Consider the following 21,340-nt stretch of genomic DNA (forward strand, 5'->3'; position numbering starts at 1 on the left):
TTTAAATAGCAATTTATGGATAATATGAACATGCTCTGAAAAAAGTTGGATGGGTTGTTAACAACAAATTGGTAACAACTTCTTTGGGAGGATTTGCAAAAGGTGCACCTTTAATGACTAAGAGTGCAATTTTGAATGGAGTAGACAGCCTAAAAGAAGTGTGGGCCTAAGCCCTGCAATTTTTAAGACACAGTTGCAAGCACCTTGATCTAAAGCAAAGTTGCTTTAGTGTGAGACTAATGTAAGACCTATGATGTTCCCATTCATCGCTTATAGAAACAATTCTAGATCAGTTGTGGTTTTCAAACTTAAGTTTAAAGGCTGCCACAGAAGGAATGCTTTGCAGTAGTCCCTGTATGAGACTACCAGTACATAACTCACCAAAATAAATGCTCGTTCATAGAGATGAACCTCCTGCATCAGCCAAAGCTGATAAAAAGTTTATGCCATTTATGTCTGCATTAGATTCAGGTCAATCTTACAGTACAAATCTGTTTCTTAAAAAGAAAAAAAAACAGTTCCCAACTTTGTTGTTTTACACCCAGTCCCTTACAACCTGAGGATGTATGGAGGCTGTGGTGACATCTGACTCAAGAGCACAGGAAAGGAGAAATGTAAGCATTATTGGCATATGCCACTAACATACATGTAGTTGTCATTTAACTATGATTGGGGTGGCAATTCCATCTCTAAGCAATACATCATTAAGCAAGACATCACCTGACTGCAGTGGACTTAGCATATCACTTCTATGGTTTAGCAAGATATCTACAAACGTGAAAAAAGGATACCGTTTTTGAGTTCTGTGTTTTTACATATCAGTAAAATCATCTGGTCCTTATAGTTCTTAAAAGGAAGTAAATATAACCTCAGATGACATACCATTCATTTATTTTGCAAAAAAAGCCAAAATGAAGAAGCTTAACAAGCAAGCGAAACCCCATCTGCGCATGAGTGGGATCCAGGCAGCGTGCGAAACTACTCCCCCAGTCCATAGAAAATGCCTTCTACGGAACTGGTTCTGGTGCCCCCAAGGTGTGGGGCCACTGGTCTAGAGTACCTCTGGAGAAAGATGAAGGATGATTCCAACTGGACAGTATTAAAGCCTTTTAAGAGCTTCTATTAAGGCCTATCGTGATAAAAAAGGTGAAAACAATACAGTTCTGTTGTTATTGCATCTGCAGAGTATTGCACTTTCTGAATCACCCAATCTTTCCTAGAGAAGGTGAGGGGGGCTCAGACAATCATTCCCAGGGCTGAGGAGAATTTGTTGAATGCTTGTCATAAAATCATTCTGATTTGTTTGTGTGTTGTAGCTTCTTATGAGATGGCTAGAGAGACATTTTGACTAGTAAGTTGAGAATAGTTGGACCCTGCTGATCTAAGGGCAGGGTCTGCTGCACTGTCAATGCAAGTACCCTTGTCCCTCTTGGCTGGTGAAAACTTCCAGGATGCAGGTGAATTCATGAGTGATAAATTCCTCACTGCAAGAGGGATACTCCTGGGACCTTTTAAAGAGAGTGGTTTGTCCTCTCCTTAAAAAAAATCACATGAACCCACCTACCTGGACAATTTTCATCCAGTTTTCCATCTCCCCTTTTTAGGGAAGGTGATAGAAAAGGTGGTGACTTGGTAGCTCCAGAGAGTCCTGAATAAAACGGGACTTAGGCCCAGCTATGTGAAAGGATTTAGGCCTGGCTATGGGAAAGAAACAGTCTTGGTCATACTTATGGACAATCTCTGATGAGAGCAAGATATAAATAGTGTAACCATTCTCACCTTTCTTGATTTCTCAAAGGCCTTTGATACCATCGACCATGATATCTTTTTGGGCCAGCTTCACAAGTTGGGGCTGGGTTACAGAGTTTTAGACTGGTTCAGCTCCTTTCTCCAAGGTTGGTCCCAATTAGCATTGATAGGGAGTGAAAGAATCCACCACCACTCACTTACAGCATCTCCCAAGGCTTGGTATTCTCTCCTATTTAACACCGACATGAAATTACTAGTGAGATCCTCTATCACCATGGGTTGAGATATTATCACTATGATGGTGATAGCTCTACATCACCGCAGCATGTGACCCAAGTGATGCTGTATCTGTTCTCTTGCAATGCCTGGAGCTGGATCCTGGATGGGAGAAAACAGACTGAACCCTGACAAGACTGAGTGACTTTGGTGCATCTCTAGTTCTTGATGGGATTAAACTTCCCCATTCAGACCAAGTTTGCAATTTTGGAGTTCTCATGGACTCATGTCTCCTACAGCAAATGATGTAGGTGACTAGAAGAGCTTTTGCACAGCTCTGGTTTATGTACCAGTTACAATCTTTCTTGAATCGTGCGTCCCTTTGCTCAAACATTGATCATCTTTCATCTGGACCACAGCAATTCACTCTATATAGGGTTACCCTGCAATCCATTCGGAAGCTTCCACTGCTTCAAAGTATGTCAGGGGTAACAGTCTTTGGAGCCCCTAGGATGGTTCATAGTATACCTCTGCTCCACAAATTACATTGGCTACCAGTCTGCTTCTGAATGCAGTACAAGGTGTTGGTTATGACCTTGAAAGCCCTTAATTGTATAGGTCCAGACTACCTGATGAACCAGGTCGTCCTACTAAGACTAGCCCATCCTACTCATACTGGCAAAGAGGGCTTACTGCAGAACCCATCAGTCAAAGAACTCAGATTGTCAGGATCCAGAAGAAAAGCCTTCTTTGCCACAGTACCCGCCCTTTGGAACATTTTGCCCTTTAGGGTAAGATCTGCCTCATATGCTTCCGTGAGCCTGAAGACCTGGATTTGCAAGTTGGCCTTGGACCCAATGGGGGAGCTCTACTCTGGAGGGGGCTGCTAGATTGATAGCAGATTCCATCCCTCTTTTGCACCCCACTCACCCATCTTTTTTTTACTAGTCATATCGATGTATTTTCTTTCTTTTCTTTTCCATTTGTTTATTCTTTTTTTACTTTTGCTTTGTTTAAACTTCATTTCTTTGTTTTTTATTGTTGTGAGCTGCTTAAAGTAGGTGGCAAATTATTAATAAATAAATAATTATTAATTATTATTAAGCCATTAAGAAGGGAAAACCAAAGTGGAAAATCAGTTAAAGAAAATTTGATTGGATTTAAATAGAAGAATTTGAGGCAAGAAAACCTGAAGAATAAAAAAAAAAGAATTAGCCTGATAACAAGGTATGACCTGGAAAATAAGGAAACTGCAATTCTGGTTAAAGAACTGAAATAAAGAGTTGTGGCTATTGCAGAGAAAATAAAAGCTATATGATAATTGAATTATATAGCTTCAGCAAAATTCAGTTTCCAGCAAACCAGCTTCATATCTATAAGACCCCTGAAAGTGGACATGGTGCTATCACAAATAAAAAACCTAATAAAGAAAATATCCTGAAATTTTGGAAGAACTTATGGGAAAACAAGAAGCACAATGTGAATGCAAAGTAGATCAAGCAGCCACACATCAAAAACATCTGCCAGATTATCCCAACACCTTTACATGGATGTGAAGCTGTATGAAAAAACACCATCTGAAACAGAATCGCTGCTGCTCAACACTGTCTGTAGATATAGCCAAGATATTGCAATGGAGATTGGATTGGATTGGAGTGTGCCACACTCACTACCAAACAAGGAAAAACAATGAAAACTGAAGGAATCAAGATACCCCATGAAAATAACATTAAAAGTCTGGATGAGGAAGATTACTACAAATACTTGGGTATCCTTCAAGCTGGCAACATCAAGCACACTGAAGTCAAGAAAAAGATTAGAGGTGAATACATCAAGAGAGTGAAGAAGATCTTAAAGTCCAAACTCAATGGAGGAAATACCGTGAAGGCAATCAACACCTGGGCAATTCCAGTCATTAGATACACAGCTGGAATAGTGGACTGGACTCAAGAACTAAAAGCAATGGATAGGAAGACCAGAAAAATAATGACAATGAATCATGCCCTTCATCCACGCAGTGACATTGACAGACTCTATCTACCAAGGCAAATACTGTAGGTGGACGTGGAATGCTGCAAGTACATCAGATGGTTGAAGAAGAAAAAAGGGCTTTGGAAGAATATCTGAAGGACAATGATGAAAATGCACTGAAATTAGTATATCAGGAGGCTTACTGACTACTGGAGAGACCAAACTGGCCTACAAAAAAGACCATATGCAGAACAGAATGGAAGCATGGGAAGACAAAGCACTACATGGCCAGTACATTAAAAAAAACAGGGCAAACAGATAATAACAAAACCTGGCAATGACTAAGGGCAGGAAAGTTGAAGAAAGAGACTGAGGGATTAATTCTGGCTGCACAAGACCAAGCCTTAAGGACAAATGCATACAAAGCCAGAATTGAAGAAAGGAACAGACAGTAAGTGCCGCTTATGCAAGGAAGCTGAAGAAACAGTGGACTACCTGGTAAGCAAGTGTAAGATGATTGCACAGACTGACTACAAGCAGCAGCATGACAAAGTAGCAACAATGGTGCATTGGAAGATCAGCAAGAAATATCATTTGCCTGCAAGCAAGAACTGGTGGAACCATAAGTAGAGAAAGTCGTAGAAAATGAAGAAATTAAATTACTCTGGGACTTTAGAATTCAAACAGACAAGCACCTGTCACATAACACCCCAGACTTAACGACTGTCAATAAGAAAGACAAAAAAGTTTGGATAGTGAACATGGCAGTGCCTGGAGACAGCAGCATAGAAGAGAAAGAACTGGAGAAGATAATAAAATACAAATGCCTACAAATAGAAATAGAACATCTGTGGCAAAGGCAAGCAAGGGTAGTACAAATAGTAATAGGCACCTTAGGCACAATCCCAAAACACCACCACCACTGGCATTGATGAATTTGCCATCAGTCAATTGCAAAAGGTGGCTTTACTAGGAACAACTTCCATCCTGCGATGATACTGTAACACCATCAAACATGCACATTTGGCTATCCCAGGTCCTTGGTAAGGACTTAATAGGTAGATAAAAATGCCAAATCCAGTCTGAACATCTGGCTGACTGTGTGATCAATAATAATATATCCTGACTTTGCAAAAAAACCCCACCCTACTTGGAACTTTAGGGAGATGAAATAAACTGATTTATTTCTAATTCCTTGCTGAAAGTGATTCTTACAATGTAAAGGGACAATTTAATTTCAAGTCCTGTTTAGGAGACCTGAGTCTCCTACCCTCATGAGCCAAGAACATGGCCTGAAATCTAGATTTTTCTCCCATAGTAATAAGCATAAGTCATGGGCAAGTTATAGTTTGCAGAACAGACTAATCGACTTGCTCTTGCTGTACAGTAAGATTTCTTCCCCCCCCCCCCTTATATGTACTGTTGTGCAGGTTCTGAGGTTTTGCTTGATAAGAAAAATACAGGAAACCAGAAGTTGCCTTTAAATTTTACATTTTTATTCAGCTGAACAAAGACAGGCTCCTGGAAAAGAGAGAAGCGCCAAATGAAAAGAAATCATTGTATTTATTCTTTCTGATTACATATAAGCAATCCACCCAGCAAAGCTGACACACATAAGATAAAGATTTCACCCAGTAAGTTTGGCACACCGTAGATAAGAAGGGAGAAAGCAGAAGTAGCTAAAAATGTTCCCTTTTGGGTGTTTCCCAGGTGGGTTAGTTAGGGCATTGGGTGTTTTCCTTGCTGTCCTTTCATGACCCTGCATCCATGACTGCAAGTGCCCAAAGACAGCAGGACCATCTGCACATATTAACAATTGATACTCCCTATGCTGTCTTTGTGTGCCTTTGGCGTCTAGTCATGCCAGCCACATGACCACGGAGACGTCCCAGGACAAACGCTGGCTCTTCGGCTATGAAACGGAGATGAGCACCGGCCCCTAGAGTCGGAAACGACTAGCACGCATGTGCGGGGGGAACCTTTACCTTTACGCTGTCTCCTAATGCCGGGTCAACAGTATCAGAAGTCAGAGTAGAGCAAACAAGTGTTTTCCATCTATAAGAGACAATAAATATGGGTACTCAGTCAATATCTTCATTAGTTTAGCTATTTTTCTTTCAAAGCCGGCAAAGAAAGGAAGACAGCGACCATCAATTAAACTACTACCGGTAGCTGGATGTTCTGCATAAAACCTTTTTTTAAGTTATTCTTATAGCGAACCGCTACTCCTACCAGAGGCGGCACTGTCTCTAACATAGAACGCTTCGGTGACATACAGTCATAATTTCCCATTCATAACTCTAGGTGCTCCGTTGTTGATTGGTTATTTGGTCCATAAAACAGAGAAATACCAACCTATTTGATACAACACTCTCTTCGGAATAAACTATCTTTTCAAAAAAGGCAATTAAAGGAAAAGTTAGTGGATTTGCTAGCTGCGCATTATTTTAAAAAATTAATCCAAGCTACATTGCTTTGTCACAACATAATTCCTTGACTCTTTTTAAATAAACTATTACTACAGTACTTTTCTCCTTCAATTTCTCAAAGACAAATGGAACATTCCGCTCCGCCCCTCCCTTTATTCGTCGCCATCTTGACGCCTCCTTGCGCAGGAGTCGATGGCACAGTTTGTTCCGCGGTGGAACAAACCACGGAAAAGGAGGCATGGGGGGAAGGTGGGGTGGGGCGATATATTCATAGCAGATGAAACTAATCGAACTATGTTGTAAAGGGGGGGTTAAGGTTAGGCTAAGTTTGGGGAGGGAGGTAGACATTACTATTTGATAATAGACAGGGGGTGGGGCTCGGATCAAACTGATGTGAAAGGCGAGTTATGGTATGGTGCCCGGTTCTCTGAACGGAACTCTTGCTTGTAACGAGGGGAAGGGTGTGTTCATGTGGGTGGTACTGTTGTGATTGGTGCGTGTGCATGTGCACCTGTGTGTATCTCCTATCTATTTAGGTGATTCCGCTGAATTAAGTAGAAAGGAAAAAATAGGAGGAGGACGGGTGGAGCGAAGGTGATACCGTTGTGAACGCTTTTTATGGAGGGAGGGATACGGCTGATTTAATTGCAGTGGGACTGGTCTATGTGGAAAAGGGAGGGCTGGATGGTACCATTTTGGGGAACTTATAGGGAGAATTAAAGAAGTACCTCAGATTCGAATGATATTCAGCCGCGGTTGAGCAGAGAAGAATAGAAGCGGTGCCTTTAACGGCCCACCGTAATCTGAAGGTCGGAAAAAGACAAGAAGCACCACTTCAAATTTAAAAAGGAATGAACCTGTGGTGATATCAATGAGAGGCTGGATCTAGTGGTATCTTGCAAGGAGGTGTCAAATCCAACCAGTCTATGTACCAAGTGGTGCCATTTTGAGCTGGTACAAGTCCTGTCTTCAAAGAATGTGGAGGGAGAGTGGCTGAGTACTGAAGGAGCAGAAGTCTGGGCCTTTCCTTGGAGAGCATTTTGACATGACTGTCTGAGGTGTTGCCCAAGTTGGAGGGGCCTAAGGAGAGGTATGAAAAAACTCTGCTTTTAGGAAGCCAATATTTCTTTAGCAGCCCCAAGGACCCTTTCTCTCCATGGCCTCAAACTGTACTGGAGGCACAGCGGCTGCAAGCGCTGGCTCAGCTATAGGTGCTGCGCTCAGTGCTTCCAAGACCAAGACAAAGAAGAAGCATTTCGTCTGCCAGAAAGTGAAACTGTTTCGAGCCTCTGAACCGCTCCTGAGTGTCCTTATGTGGGGAGTCAACCACACGGTGAGCAAGAACAACACAGTTCACCTCCCATCTCTTTGAACTTAAGACCTCTCAACTAGAGAGGCACATTCTGCCATTGAATATTTGTCTCTTCTTACAACCATTCTGTAGCAACTCTTGTGTTGATTATTAGGTACAGGGCAAATGTCTTTATTTAGGTATTTATAAGAATTCATATCTTGCATGAAAACAAATATTGGAAAATTGTAGAGAAAGGCATACCGGTAATTTTAAAATGGAAAGCAGGTAAAAAAAATAATTACAAAGAGGAAGCAATTCTGTGATTAATAAATTTCAAAGTCTTCCTCATAGAAGATAAGAGGTTCTTTACAATAATCTTTCTTCTCACACACACGAGTAGGAATTTGGTGGGACTGGAACATGTGGGTATATGTATTTTGTTGTTGTTAGTTGCGAAGTCGTGTCCGACCCATCGTGACCCTATGGACAATGTTCCTCCAGGCCTTCCTGTCCTCTACCATCTTCTGGAGTCCATTTAAGCTCATGCCTACTGCTTCAGTGACTCCATCCACCCACCTCATTCTCTGTCGTCCCCTTCTTCTATTGCCCTCAATCTTTCCCAGCATTAGGCTCTTCTCCAGTGAGTCCTTCCTTCTCATTAGGTGGCCAAAGTATTTGAGTTTCAGCTTCAGGATCTGGCCTTCTAAAGAGCAGTCAGGGTTGATCTCTAGGACTGACCGGTTTGATCGCCTTGCAGTCCAAGGGACTCGCAGGAGTCTTCTCCAGCACCATAGTTCAAAGGCCTCAATTCTTTGGCGCTCAGCCTTTCTTATGGTCCAACTTTCACTGCCATACATTGCAACTGGGAAGACCATAGCCTTGACTATACGCACTTTTGTTGACAGGGTGATGTCTCTACTTTTCAGTGTGCTGTCTAGATTTGCCACGGCTTTCCTCCCGAGGAGCAAGCGTCTTTTAATTTTTGGCTACAGTCCCCATCTGCAGTAATCTTGGAGCCCAGGAAAATAAAATCTGTCACTACCTCAATTTCTTCCCCATCTATTTGCCAGGAATTGAGAGGGCCGGATGCCATGATCTTGGTTTTCTTAATGTTTAGTTTCAACCCAAGTTTTGTACTCTCCTTCTTCACCCGCAACATGTGTATTTTACCTATTGACAACTTCTTTAAAAAGCTGTGCTTTTCCTGAACTTGATTTAAGGAGGAACATTTTCTGTTGAATCACCTTTTCCTTCAAAATCAACATTGCTGCACTATTTTAGAATGAACCAGGAGATTGTTTATTTAGATGTGGACTCTTGAGTTTAGGAACAGTGCTCTATATGAGGATTGTAGCTTCAAATTCTCAACAGCAGGTTCTGGTTTTTGTAACCTATGTGTCATCTGGGTTCAGTAAATCCCTCCTGGCATATTCTTTACCAAGGATGAGTAAACATGTACACATGTTGTACTTTGACAATAAAGGTTTATTATTATTATTATTATTATTATTATTATTATTATTATTATTATTATTATTATTATTATTATTATTATTATTATTATTATTATTATTATATTTTATTATTATTATTATTATCTGTATTTTAAATTATTGCTTGCTTCAATAAACAATCTTCATCAAGCAGGAATGCACCTTCTCTAAGTTAAGAAGGGATAACAGATGATAATTTTTTTTCATTATCCAGATAATTAAATATCTATAAATAATATGATAAATCATTTTGTTGGAATCTGTCTGAATATATTTGTGGATTGTTTCAGTTGTACAAAGCAGTAAAAGGCTCTTGCCATTCTAGAGTCCAGGGACAGAACTGTACACATCCTAGAAATGTTAGTGAGCATTGTCAACTAATAGTCCCAGAATATCGGAAAAGTGGCATTTTAGAGGAAGGTTACTGAAAAATAATTCACTAGCACTTCACAAGCTCAAGTTAGTAAGATGGTCCCAAAGAAATTAAGAATGTTTATTTCAAAAGTAGCATCTTGACAAGCCCTGTTGTGTATTATATGCACATATCTGGGAAATTATGGTGTTCATGGACTGCAAATCCCAATATTTTTTATAATCAATCATGCTTTCTGAGTTTACTGAGAATATTAATTCAGCAACATTTGGAAGACCTCACAGGCAGTTTACAATGGTAATTGTAGCCAGAATTTCTGTTGCTAAGGGATGCAGTCATAATGTAACATCACATGATTACATTGCTTAGCACTGGCAAGCCTGGAAATTCCCATTGCTGTCATTAACTGAATTCTACGGGTCACTAGGTGAGGACCCATCCTGATCCAAGCCATTGCCAACATTGTCCCTCCCATCTCCATGCTTTGGTAAGATTAGGGACTGCCTCCACTGTCTCCTCCTAAACTCCCCCCATTTGCCTGTCTTCTCCCCAATCTGTCTGCCTACCCACTAGCTACCCCAACCACCCAGTTCTTATCCCTATACATTGCTATAGTACCAGCCAGGGCCTTCTTCTGCATCTCCTTCTTTCAGGCCAGTGCAACCAAGACTTCTCTCGCACCTCAGCCAGAGTTTCTGTTCACATGCCTGGGCCTCATTCATGTCCCACATGGGGTCTTTCAGGAAAGAAACCTGGCATGTGAACGAAGACTTGGCTAGAAGGATTCTTTTTTGCCAAGGCTTTTTTTCATGCACCAAACATCTTTTGCAGAGGGCTTTGGGTGGGACATGAGAGAAACCTCAGCTACAGTGGTGCAAAAGAAGGCCCTGGCCTATGTAGCAGTTGCTTATGGTGTAGTGGTGGGGATAGTAGTAGCAGATAGAGCCAACTGGCAGCAAGTGGGTAAGTGAGCAATTGTAAATTCAGATGGGCCCAAGTGGGTCCAAATTTTGTTCACATGTCTATGGGAGTGCTGCAACAGGTAGAAGAAAGTCCCTTTGTTCAGCATCATTGTTGGTAAAGAATAGAAGTTAAACAAGATTTATTTGTAGGCACTTAACTGAGAGCAAATATGGTCTAGTGGTTAAGGCAACAGGCTAGAAACCAGGAGTCTATGAGTTCTAATCTTGGTTTAGGCATAAAAGCTGGCTTCTTTTTCAGCCCACAATGAGAGGATCGGGCAGCAAACCAGTCAATCAATTCTTATCAATGGATCAACACTGGCTTGATCTGAAAAAGAGGACCCTGCATTAGGGAAAACAAAGAAGACAAAAACTCTGTAGATGCTTAAATGTGGTTCATGCAATTGCAATAGGTTTAATTATTTAAAGTCACTGGTGAATATTTGCAGCGAATATGAATATTTGTGAATATTTGATGAATATTATTTATATGAACAAAGTGTTTTCTCCAAGTCACTTTATTTAGGTGTTTGTTTTTACATGCTACATTGTGACAAAAACTTTTATTGTTATTGCAATAGCAATAAATATTACTGAATAAAAATGCCTTGACAATTAGAGTTGAATATATTTATCATCTATCATCTTGTTTAGTACTGGTTGATTTCATCCAATGGAAAATTTGTTTTCCTCCTTATGCTAAAATAACCAATATTGGTGCCGGAATTATTTCCATTCTGTGAAGTAACATGGCAATATTACCATGAAGAGACCCTGCAGTGCTCCTTGAAATTGATAACATCTAATTTATTTCCTTAAGTTTATAGAGGTCCAGGCATTTCATCCCTAAAATAAGGTAGCAGACAGAATATCATTTAACATGTTCCTTCAGCATAATACCAAGTTAGTTAGCTATGCCTTTATTTTCTCCAACATGGTTGCCCCTGAAGGATTGGTCTAAAATCAATATAACCACCTAGGAGCATTATGAAGTTTAAAGTTCAAACAGTTACAGAATCTTAGGCGGAAGTCTTCTCATTTCGGATCATAATTTCTGGAAAGTCTAATAGAATTTTAAGCATTTCTGCCAACCTCCCCACCCCGCTTCCCTGTGCTAGAGAGACCTCTAACCTGACCCCCTTCTGAATATTATTTTCTTTCCTTGGGCTTCAAAAATATTTCACACCTTTAGTCATGTAATGGTTTTTACAAATTTCCCTGCAGTTTTTTGACAAGATTTTAAAAATGGTTTACTCTAGCCTTTTTCCTGTGGCTGAGAGAGTGTGACTGACCCAAAGTCCCCCTGTTGATTTCATGGCTAGGATTAACATTTGTGGTATTTAGTCTTTTGTCTTAACCATTATGTACACCAAACTGGCTCCCACATAATACCTTACTTGCCTCAAATAATATTTTCCACATAGACTATATGGTACTTCAGTACTCATGGGTTTGATTTATCATATGTTATGAGCATCTTAGTGTGAAAATTCTTTCAAATGTACATATTGTTTCTTAGCTAACTTTATCTTCAAATTCCCATTGAGAGGTGCTCTTGTTTCATCTACTTCCAATTTTGCAAGAAGGAAAGAAACCAGTGAAAAAGTGCTCATTGGCCAAATACAAATGTGTATGTAGTATAGCATATGAAGTTGAGAAAAAACAAACTAGTAAGAAAAGTAACATTTTAGCAGGTGCTAAACACGTCTTTGCATCAAAATACAATCAGATAATTAACTAAAAGTATGAGTGATTAAGACAGACCTGAAATTATTAATATAGATTTAAATAATTATCTCTCTAAAAATTGAAAAGGAGAAAGAGGAACAGTACACTGTCATATAAATTATACAAAATCATAACCTGGAGATAGCAACTGCTCATGATGATGGTGACACAGATGATGTAGCCTAGAGCACTCAGATACCTATGATTTCTTCTCTCAATAAATATCACCCCTTTAATAGAACATAACTGCTTTCTTGACTATATTCATTTAATGCTGAAACTGCCAGTAAATCTTAATGGGATTTATTGGCTCTACAATTGTACATTCCAACAATTCATATGACTTCCTTTCTTTTTTCCCTCACATCCTGTTTAGATGTTGCATTTCTTTTGCAGATTAATGAGTTGAGTAATGTCCCTGTCCCTGTTATGTTAATGCCAGATGACTTTAAAGCCTACAGCAAGATTAAAGTGGACAATCATCTTTTCAATAAGTGAGTAATAAACATTTTTTATTAAAATATTTCACCTCCCATTCCCCATTTAACTTCAGTATTTGAATAGATGGCTTATATGAATATATAGTGACATGAATCAAAATGTTGCAGAAAACAATGTGACATGAAAGGAAAACAACTAGCATGTATCCCCGAAAATAAGATCCAACCAAAAAAGCCCTAGCCTGATTTTTGGCGTGCACCTAATATAATCCCTACCCCCAAAATAAGCCCCAGTTAAGATCGTCATCAGCCCGGGGGGGCATGGCCAGCACAGGAGGCAGTGAGTGCGCAGGGGCTGACAGTGTCTGGCAGCAGCTGAAGCCCATACAGTGCAGATGAGTCCAAGCTCTGAGACCACTGGGCCGGCCCTCCAAACAGAGACACGCAGGGGGGAGGAGGCAGGTCATCCTGATGCACGGTGGCACCGGCAGCAGACAGAAGCATGGGGGTGCAGGCAATCCCAACGTGCTGTGCTGCTGCCTGTCCCATCGTGGCCGCATGCAAACAGAGCTGGTGGAATGGAGTGGGCAGGCGGACGTGGGAGGCTCGTCCTCACACACCAGCACCGGCCATCTACCCACTTTGTCCCACCATTTCTTGGCTTGCCTGTGACTTATCCAGATCACGTGCCTCCCCCTGTCCTCCTGCTGTTGATGCTGCCGCGCAAGGACGTGGCCTGCTGCTTGGACAGATAATCAACTCCTGTGCTGTGCAGGCTGTGCTGCTCCAGAGTGCACCAGCCAAAGGGGCCAGCAGGCTGCAGCCAGACACTGTCAGCTCCCCTAGCCTTTTGGGCACACGCTAGGGGAAGGGCACCCAGCGGGCTGATCACCCTGTTATCATGTTTCCCCAAAAATAAGCCCTAATTCCTCTTTTGGAGCAAAAAAAAATGAGGCAGGTCTTATTTTCGGGCAAACATCGTATTATAAAAGAGTAACTTGAACTCAGCACAATTCATTTGTCTGAGTGTGCTCTATGTTTAGCCATGATTGGATATGATTGGGGACCACAATTCATTTTCTTATAAAAACAGAATGTAGAGGGTAAAATCCCTTCTGTACCAAATGTGTAGGCTACTCACGTATTACTGTATTTTGATGGACCAGCATATTTAACAAGTTTCTCTCTTTCTTTATGCCTTCCTATTCTTTAGATCTGTTCTATGTATCATGTTTGATACAGTGTAGTAGAAATAAATAAAAAAAATAGGTTACAATGTTTTGCAGAGGGAGAAAGTCATCAATGTTTTCTCCGATGCATCTCTCTGTGTACTTTAGCAGCCATATTAACTATTCATTGTGGCTTTTAAAGCTAGCCGATAATTTGCAGGACTTTTTTTATCTACTGCTGTTTTTATGATGCCTTTTGGAATTTAAATTCTTTTTAGTTGTATATCTATGTCCTAATCCACTTTTTTATTTTAAAATTCTTGTTGGAAAATGAGATTTTACATCTGGACGAACCTTGGGATTTGAATATAGAATAGAAAGCAAACTGACTCCAGTGTTAGAAATGTTAGGTTGAGAGAGCTGAGTTTGGCAGATATTCAATCATGTCCTCGACAGCAGACTTGAATTCAGAGAAGGATTGAAATATACAAACTAGGGGTGAAAGTGGCATCATTGACTCCTCCCTAATAGGCTTTGAAGGAGACTTAATCTCAAGTACAACATGTTAACCTGTAGTGAGATTACAATTGCCAGGCAATCTAGATCAACTTTTAATAATTAGAAGTTTGTTCATTTTTTCCATTAATGCTATTAGTATAATTTGAATAATAATATGTATAGTTGGACATTTTTTTATGGATTAAGAATATTTTGTAGGTATAAAGAGAACTTCTTTTCTTCTTTATTTAGCCTATCATTATTTTAGCCATTGTGTATCCACTACAGGATGAAAGCTTCTTCCACCTGTTTCCGACCAATACACTCCTGAGCTTCCTTTTGTCAATTGGGCCCGCAATACTTGCTAATGTTGTCAATCCATCTTGTTTTAGGACTCTTTCGTGGATGCTTTTTATCAAGTGGGATCCATTCTATGATTACTTTTGTCTGTCTGCCATCAGTTCTTGCTGTGTGACCAGCCCATTTCCATTTCAGTTCTTTTAATTTCTTGATGATATCGTGTACTTTTATTTGTTCTCTAATCCATGTGCAGGTCTTTCTATTTCGTCTTGTAATTCTGAGCATGTATCTTTCCATGGCTTTTTGGATCACTTGTAGTTTTTGTAGCAATAGCGCTTAGACATATAAACTGCTTCACAGTGCTTTACAGTCCTTTCTAACCAGAGTCAGCATGTTGCCCCCAACAATCTGGGGCCTCATTTTACTGACCTCGGAAGGATGGAAGGCTGAGTCAATCTTGAGCTGGTGAGAATCGAACTGCCGAACTGCAGTCAGCCAGCAGTCAGTACAAGTAGCCTGCAGTATGGCATTCTAAACACTGCATAATCACGGCTCATTGTGAGGTTAGTGTCCATATTTCACCAGCATATGTTACAGTAGGTAACACACACTGATCGGAAACTTTTCTCTTCAGGCATAGGGGGATGTTGTTCTTGAAAATTATGCTCAGCTTGACGAATGCCTGCAATCATATTTAATAGAGTTCAATTTCCTTTATTGTATCACCTTCCATTGAGATCCATTGGCCAAGGTATATGTAGTGGTCTACTACATCTAGTTCTTCTCCAGATCTAAAAAAAATATTTCTTTGGTGAATTTATTAAAAAATAACCTGGCTCTTTTTCAGGTTTATTTTTAAACCAAATAGTTCTCCTGCTTTGTCCAGCTCTTGTATGTGTCTTTGTAGCTCTTCTGGGTCTTATGAGAAGTGAATAACGTCATCTGCAAATTTTAAGTGATTTAAATAGGTGTCATTGATTTTTATTCTATCTTTTGCCTAGTCCAGTTTGTGAAATAGTTCTTCAAGGAAGGCTGAGAAAAGGATAGATGTATTGCCTTGTCGTGCACCTCATTCTATGTTGTTTTCCACTTTAAGATCATTAGGGCAAATTGTCACCATTGTTTTTTCATATATTATTGTGGTAGGTTTATGGAAGCAGTGTCTATGCCTTGATTGAGCAATGCATTAATTATTGCTTGCTAAAATACTGAATCAAATACTGCCTTTTTGTAGTCAATGAAAGCAATGCATAGAGGCATGGTGTGCTCATTGTGCCTTTCAATGACTTGCTGAACAATCTGGATGTGATCCATTGTGCTGTATCTACTTCTGAAGCCTTCCTGCTCCTTTGGCTGTGCATCATTTAACGTTTTCAATATTCTTTTTGCTAATATCTTGGTGAAAACCTTGTAGATGACTGAAAGAAGGCTTATTGGGCGATAGTCCTTTAAATCATCTTGGGGCCCTTTCTTGTGTATAAAAATCACTTCAGCATTTTTCCATGCATCAGGTATTTTTTTCTTCTCTGAGGCACTGTGACCACCAGCTTTCAGCATTTCAACCGTAAGCATAGTCATTTCCTGAAGCTTTGCCATTTTTCATTATTTTATGGCATTTTATTTTACTTTTTATATATTTTATTTTATTTTATTTTATTATTTTATACTTATTTTATGCACTTTATGGCACTAACAGCTTATCACTCATTATTTTGTTTTTTCATGACATCTTTATCATTTTCATACTCTCTTTTTGACAGTCTATCTTCATTTTAGCTTGTATGGTCACTTCAAACTTTAAAACAATTGATGACAGTTCAGATGCAGAATATGGCTTTATTACTTGGCATGATGGAGTCAGTTTCATTTGTGTAACCAATGGACTCTTCCATGTCCATTTTCTGCTAGCTTTTTCTCGTAAAATGAGCTCAATATATAGTATAAAGTTTCTGTCCTTCAGCAAAATCTTCTAATCTGTCACCTCTATTATCTCATTTACTTCCATACGAGCCAGTCGCTTTTTCTCCAGGTATTGTTCTTCCTATTCTTGCATTAAAGTCACCCATTATTATTTTGTATCGGCATTTTTCTTTGCCTTGAAGATGGGTCACATCACCATAAAACTCTTTGACCTCGTCATCACTATAGCTTATTGTTGGTCCATAATCCTGGATGATTTGAAACTTGTATGGTTTGTTTAGTTGAATGATGCATTGGGTTACTCTGTCTGATATACTTTCAAATTTTACTATAAAGTCTTTTGGTTTTGGTTGATGAGAAAACCAACTCTGCCACATCATCCATCTTCAGTACCTCTTGTGTAGAGCAAATGTCCAATCCTATCAAGTTCAACTAAATTTTCGCCTTCTCGATGTGTTTCACATAATCCAATGATATCCCAATGCATATCGTTGAGTTCAGTCAGCAGTTCTACTTGAGCTTCCGTTTTCATTGTTTGAATGTTGACTGTTCCTATGTCTAAAATCTAAAGGCAGCTTGATTTAACCCAGTGATTCTTAGCACCCTCTGCCTTCAGGCAGGTCTTCCTGCTGCCATGGGTAGTTGCCCTAGGGTCTCTGGGGAATGAGGGCCATTTTTGAGGTTGTATTGGCATGTGGAAGGAATAGACCACACTGGTCCAATGTGAGTTGGCAGATGTAATTAGTCTGGGGTATCTATCATGGCCTGTTTTCCTTCAGAGACCCTTCTAGACGTATACATGTCCAATGACATAGCCCACAATTTCACTTACTCATACAAGCCCCTTTGCCTTCAAGACCTTGATCAATAGAGGGAGTTTTAGCCTATATTTCCCATTAAATTGCTTGGAATTAAGATTTCAATGTCAAAATCTGTGGAACTACTCAGAATGTGTTTGAGAAGTCTTCCAACCTTTTAATGTAGTTGAGAGGATATATAGTAGTTGAAAGTTAGAAGAAGCACTTTATTTTTTCTTTCAAAATTAGCTGCAATAGTCTTTCTTTCTTGAGCTCTGGACAACAGTTACAAAATCACCAAATTACTTTCTGTAGCTTGTGTCTTTTAAATAGCACTATAGTATTTTAATTTAAAAAAAAACGTTATTGTGGTATTCATTCAGTCCACTAGCCAATCTAGATTTTGGCTCTATCCTTTATGCATAATGCTTTTCATTTAGTTTTTAAGCAAATATATTTATTTGTTTCTTAAATAATCCCACCTTTCCTCTAGGTGTTCAACATGCTGTACATAGTACTTCTGCCAGTTTTCCTCACACACCTTTGTGAAGTAGGTTGTCTGAGAAAAAGAAATTGGTCCAAAATACCCAGTGCACTTCCATGGCTAAAACTAAAGATGATTTGATTCTGGATCTCCCCAGTCTTAGTCTAACATCTTAATTCTACACCATACTAACATGTTGAATGTTCTCCATCCAAGTTCAAAAATTAGATTCAGAGAGTCCAATTAAACACATTAGTTAAAAAAAATTAAATATTGAAAAAAGGCTTCAAATTTTTTATAAACCACTGTTGTAAAGTGCCTCAGTTATGTGAAAAGGGAGAAGTTTGTATCTCATAGTTTCACTCACTAAAATTAAATGGAGGAATTCAGATCCAAGAAGCATAATCACACGGCATAATTTGAAATTTGCTAATAATACTTGTGTTAATGTCAGTGAAACTGTATTAAAAAAACTTAACAAATACCAGAGCATCAGAGGCTACTAATATTTATGGTTATTTATTACCCGCTATATCATTGGCAGTGTGCCTTAAATGGGTTTTTAGGGAATTGACTGTAAAAGGATCTATTGCTTTTCAATCCAAGCTTGTGAGCTTTCCAAATGTATCCAAATGGCTGATCCATCATGATTACCATTAGATTTAGTCTAATCCTTGTACTAGTAGTACCCAGAAGAGATTGTCAAATGTTCATCTTATGAAGGGAAAAATTTAGGGCTGATCATGAAAAGGCAAATGTAATTTGAAAGAAAAACAATCTTAAATTTAAGGTATTATAAAACTATAATTTATTTGTCTTCCTAAAGAAAATGAAATGAAGAGACAAAAACTTATTTTCATGCTACATGAATTACTGAAGGCTTTGAACAATTTTGCCTATATACATTCACTTATAAAATTAGCCATTGGCCATAAATTTTAATTTCTTCCCTAGGTTTTTCAGTCAATATATGAGGTCAGAAATTCTACAACTGCTATTAACCAACTCATTTGCTGTAATTAAACCTGATTAATCATGCTCTAATGCATAGTGGAAGATGTATCATTTTGCTTTTTTTTTTTATTCTGTTAGATTTTTTTTAAAATTCTTAGCCCTGTAGATTGGTGCCTGTACTGGTAACATTTATACAGCATTAGCAGTGTCAGCATTAATAAATATAACTTCATTATAGGGTAAGCAGTCAGCAATCAATCACAGGTTTTGATTAGGCAGCCAATACTCCTATAACCAACCTGATTTTGATCAAATGTGTTTGAACTGCTGTGTTGCATTACAGTTCCAGAATTCCCAGACAACATGATCAGAATTGCAGCATATCTGGGAGAAGATTATGCTAGTGAAGTCTGAATTCATCATCACATAATGTAAATGCACATTTTTTAAAAATAGTTATATACAAAAAGTGTAGAACTAGACATACAGTGTTAAGATCTTAATCATGCCATGTCTCTGAAGATCTGTCTCTGCTGGTTGGCTTGAGGATCAGACTTCCACACTAGAGGTGGCTGCTAGATTGATGGCAAACTCCACTTACCCTCCCCCACTTCCTCTCTGTTCTCTACCCTCTGCTCTCCACTCTCTTTTTAGTTATCATATTGATGTATTATTCTCATTGTGTTCCTTTTCATTATTTATTTTATTATCCGATTATTTTACTTTTGTTCTGTTTATACTTCCATTTTTCTTCCTTTTTATTATTGTAAGCCACCTAAAATAGTCTCATGGTGAGATAGGCAGCAAATAATTTTAACAAATAATAATAATCTACTATGTATATTTAAAATTTACACTTACACCCTAACAACAGTATCAACAGTAGAGTTTCTAGATTCTATTATCTCCAAGGACTTGAAATGGACACCCAACATTAGAACCATCATTAAAAAGGCACAGTAAAGAATGTTCTTCCTGCGTCAAATCAGAAAGCTCAAAGTGCCCAGGGATCTGCTGGTATAGTTTTATAAAGGAATTATTGAGTCTGTCATTTGTACCTCAGAAACTGTCTGGTTTGGCACAGCAACCAAATAGACTTCAATGGATAGTAAGGACTACAGAAAAAATGATCCCAACCAGCCTGCCTTACATTGAGGATCTGTATACTGCACAAACGAGAAAGAGGGCTAAGAAAATATCTACAGATCTCTCACATTCTGGACATAATTTATTTCAGCTTCTCCCCTCAGGACACCACTAAAGAGCATTACATGCCAAAAACAACCATATTTTTTTCCGCATGCCATCACTCTGCTGAACATTTAATTCCCACAGCACTTTCTCATTTCTCATCTTTTTTCATGTTCTCAACTTTCCTAATATCTTCTCCAATTGGTTTCTTATGGTTTATCAATTGTTGTTTATAACCTATGATTAATGATTGTATTTATTATTATAACCTATTACTTGCTGTTTATATGTGAGCTTAATGTACCGGAGACAAATTCCTTGTGTGTCGGATCACACTAGGCTAATAAAGAATTCTACCCTACCCTACCCTATCCTATCCTATCACTGAATCACCAATTCTTTGTGGCTACTTTCAGAGAGAATCTCCCAAGCCGCTTCAAATTTAAGGAGTATTGTCCAATGGTATTCCGAAATCTCCGGGAAAGATTTGGGATTGATGATCAGGACTATCAGGTAGAGAACAAACTTTTTATTGAGATATGTCAATTATATGAATAATTGAGGTGTGAAAGTATTTTTGGTTTTGTGGTAGTTAGAAATTAATCTTGTGCTACAATAACTGGTATTAGTGAATCAGACTAAATTATTTATTATATTGATTGCATTTGTATTTTCTTCCAAACAGTTGTGTATTTGAAATATACCAGGCAGAAAAAAATGGGAGATAGAAAAAAAGATGGGTTTGGGGAAGGGATGATAAAGATAAAAGTATGAGCAAAGAAAGATACAAAAGAGGGTAGCAGAAACTTATACTAAAGATTAGATATCGTATATTCCCCAACCTTTCTGGCTTTGTGGACCAATGGTGAGGAGGGAGAAAGAATGGTTCTGTGTGAGCTGTGAGTGTGTGTATGTGTGTGCACAGCTCCATTTGTGCAAGTGGCAGGCAAGTGCACCTGCCGCTTGCACAAATAGAGCATGTGTGTGTGCTTGGCTGCTACTCGCACAAGTGGGGATATGCACACGCTCACCCACTACTTCCGCAGCCTGGTTCCGAATGGTTCAAGGCCACCAGTAGTGGGCTGCAGCCCAGCGGTTGGGGACCCCTGATGTAAAAAAAAGTTTTTATGCACAGAGCAAACACATTGTGGCACAGAGATTTAGCAGAACCTTTTTGAGTGGGCTGAGTTCAACGTAATTAAAGTCTGGAATATTTTGTTTCGGGTTTCAACCAAAACAAACTAAGGCCTACAGTGTGAATAGAGAGAGGCCTAGAACCTCCCTTTGTTCTCTTTAATTTCCTTCTCCACATCATCTATATACTAGCTAAACCGTCAATCTTCCTAGCACTTTTCTTCACCATATCTCCTCT

At 39.0% G+C, this 21,340-nt stretch overlaps 1 protein-coding gene across 5 annotated transcripts in view; it reads left to right on the forward strand.

The window, feature by feature from the left end:
* Window positions 1-6,569: 6,569 nt before the first annotated feature.
* The window catches only part of PIP4K2B (phosphatidylinositol-5-phosphate 4-kinase type 2 beta), a 38,211-nt gene continuing 23,440 nt past the window's right edge, over window positions 6,570-21,340 (forward strand). For 4 of the 5 annotated variants that reach the window (XM_081344049.1, XM_081344051.1, XM_081344048.1 and 1 more), the window contains exons 1-3: window positions 6,749-7,698; window positions 12,612-12,709; window positions 20,385-20,481. In XM_081344049.1, coding sequence (XP_081200175.1) covers window positions 7,522-7,698; window positions 12,612-12,709; window positions 20,385-20,481 — 372 coding nt within the window. In that variant the 5' untranslated portion in view covers window positions 6,749-7,521. Of the gene's footprint in view, window positions 6,615-6,748; window positions 7,699-12,611; window positions 12,710-20,384; window positions 20,482-21,340 lie in introns of those variants that run through there. The other variant, XM_081344047.1, reaches the window with a different exon arrangement.

Source organism: Vipera berus (genome assembly GCF_964194415.1).
Source record: "Vipera berus genome assembly, chromosome: Z".
Lineage (NCBI taxonomy): Eukaryota > Metazoa > Chordata > Lepidosauria > Squamata > Viperidae > Vipera > Vipera berus.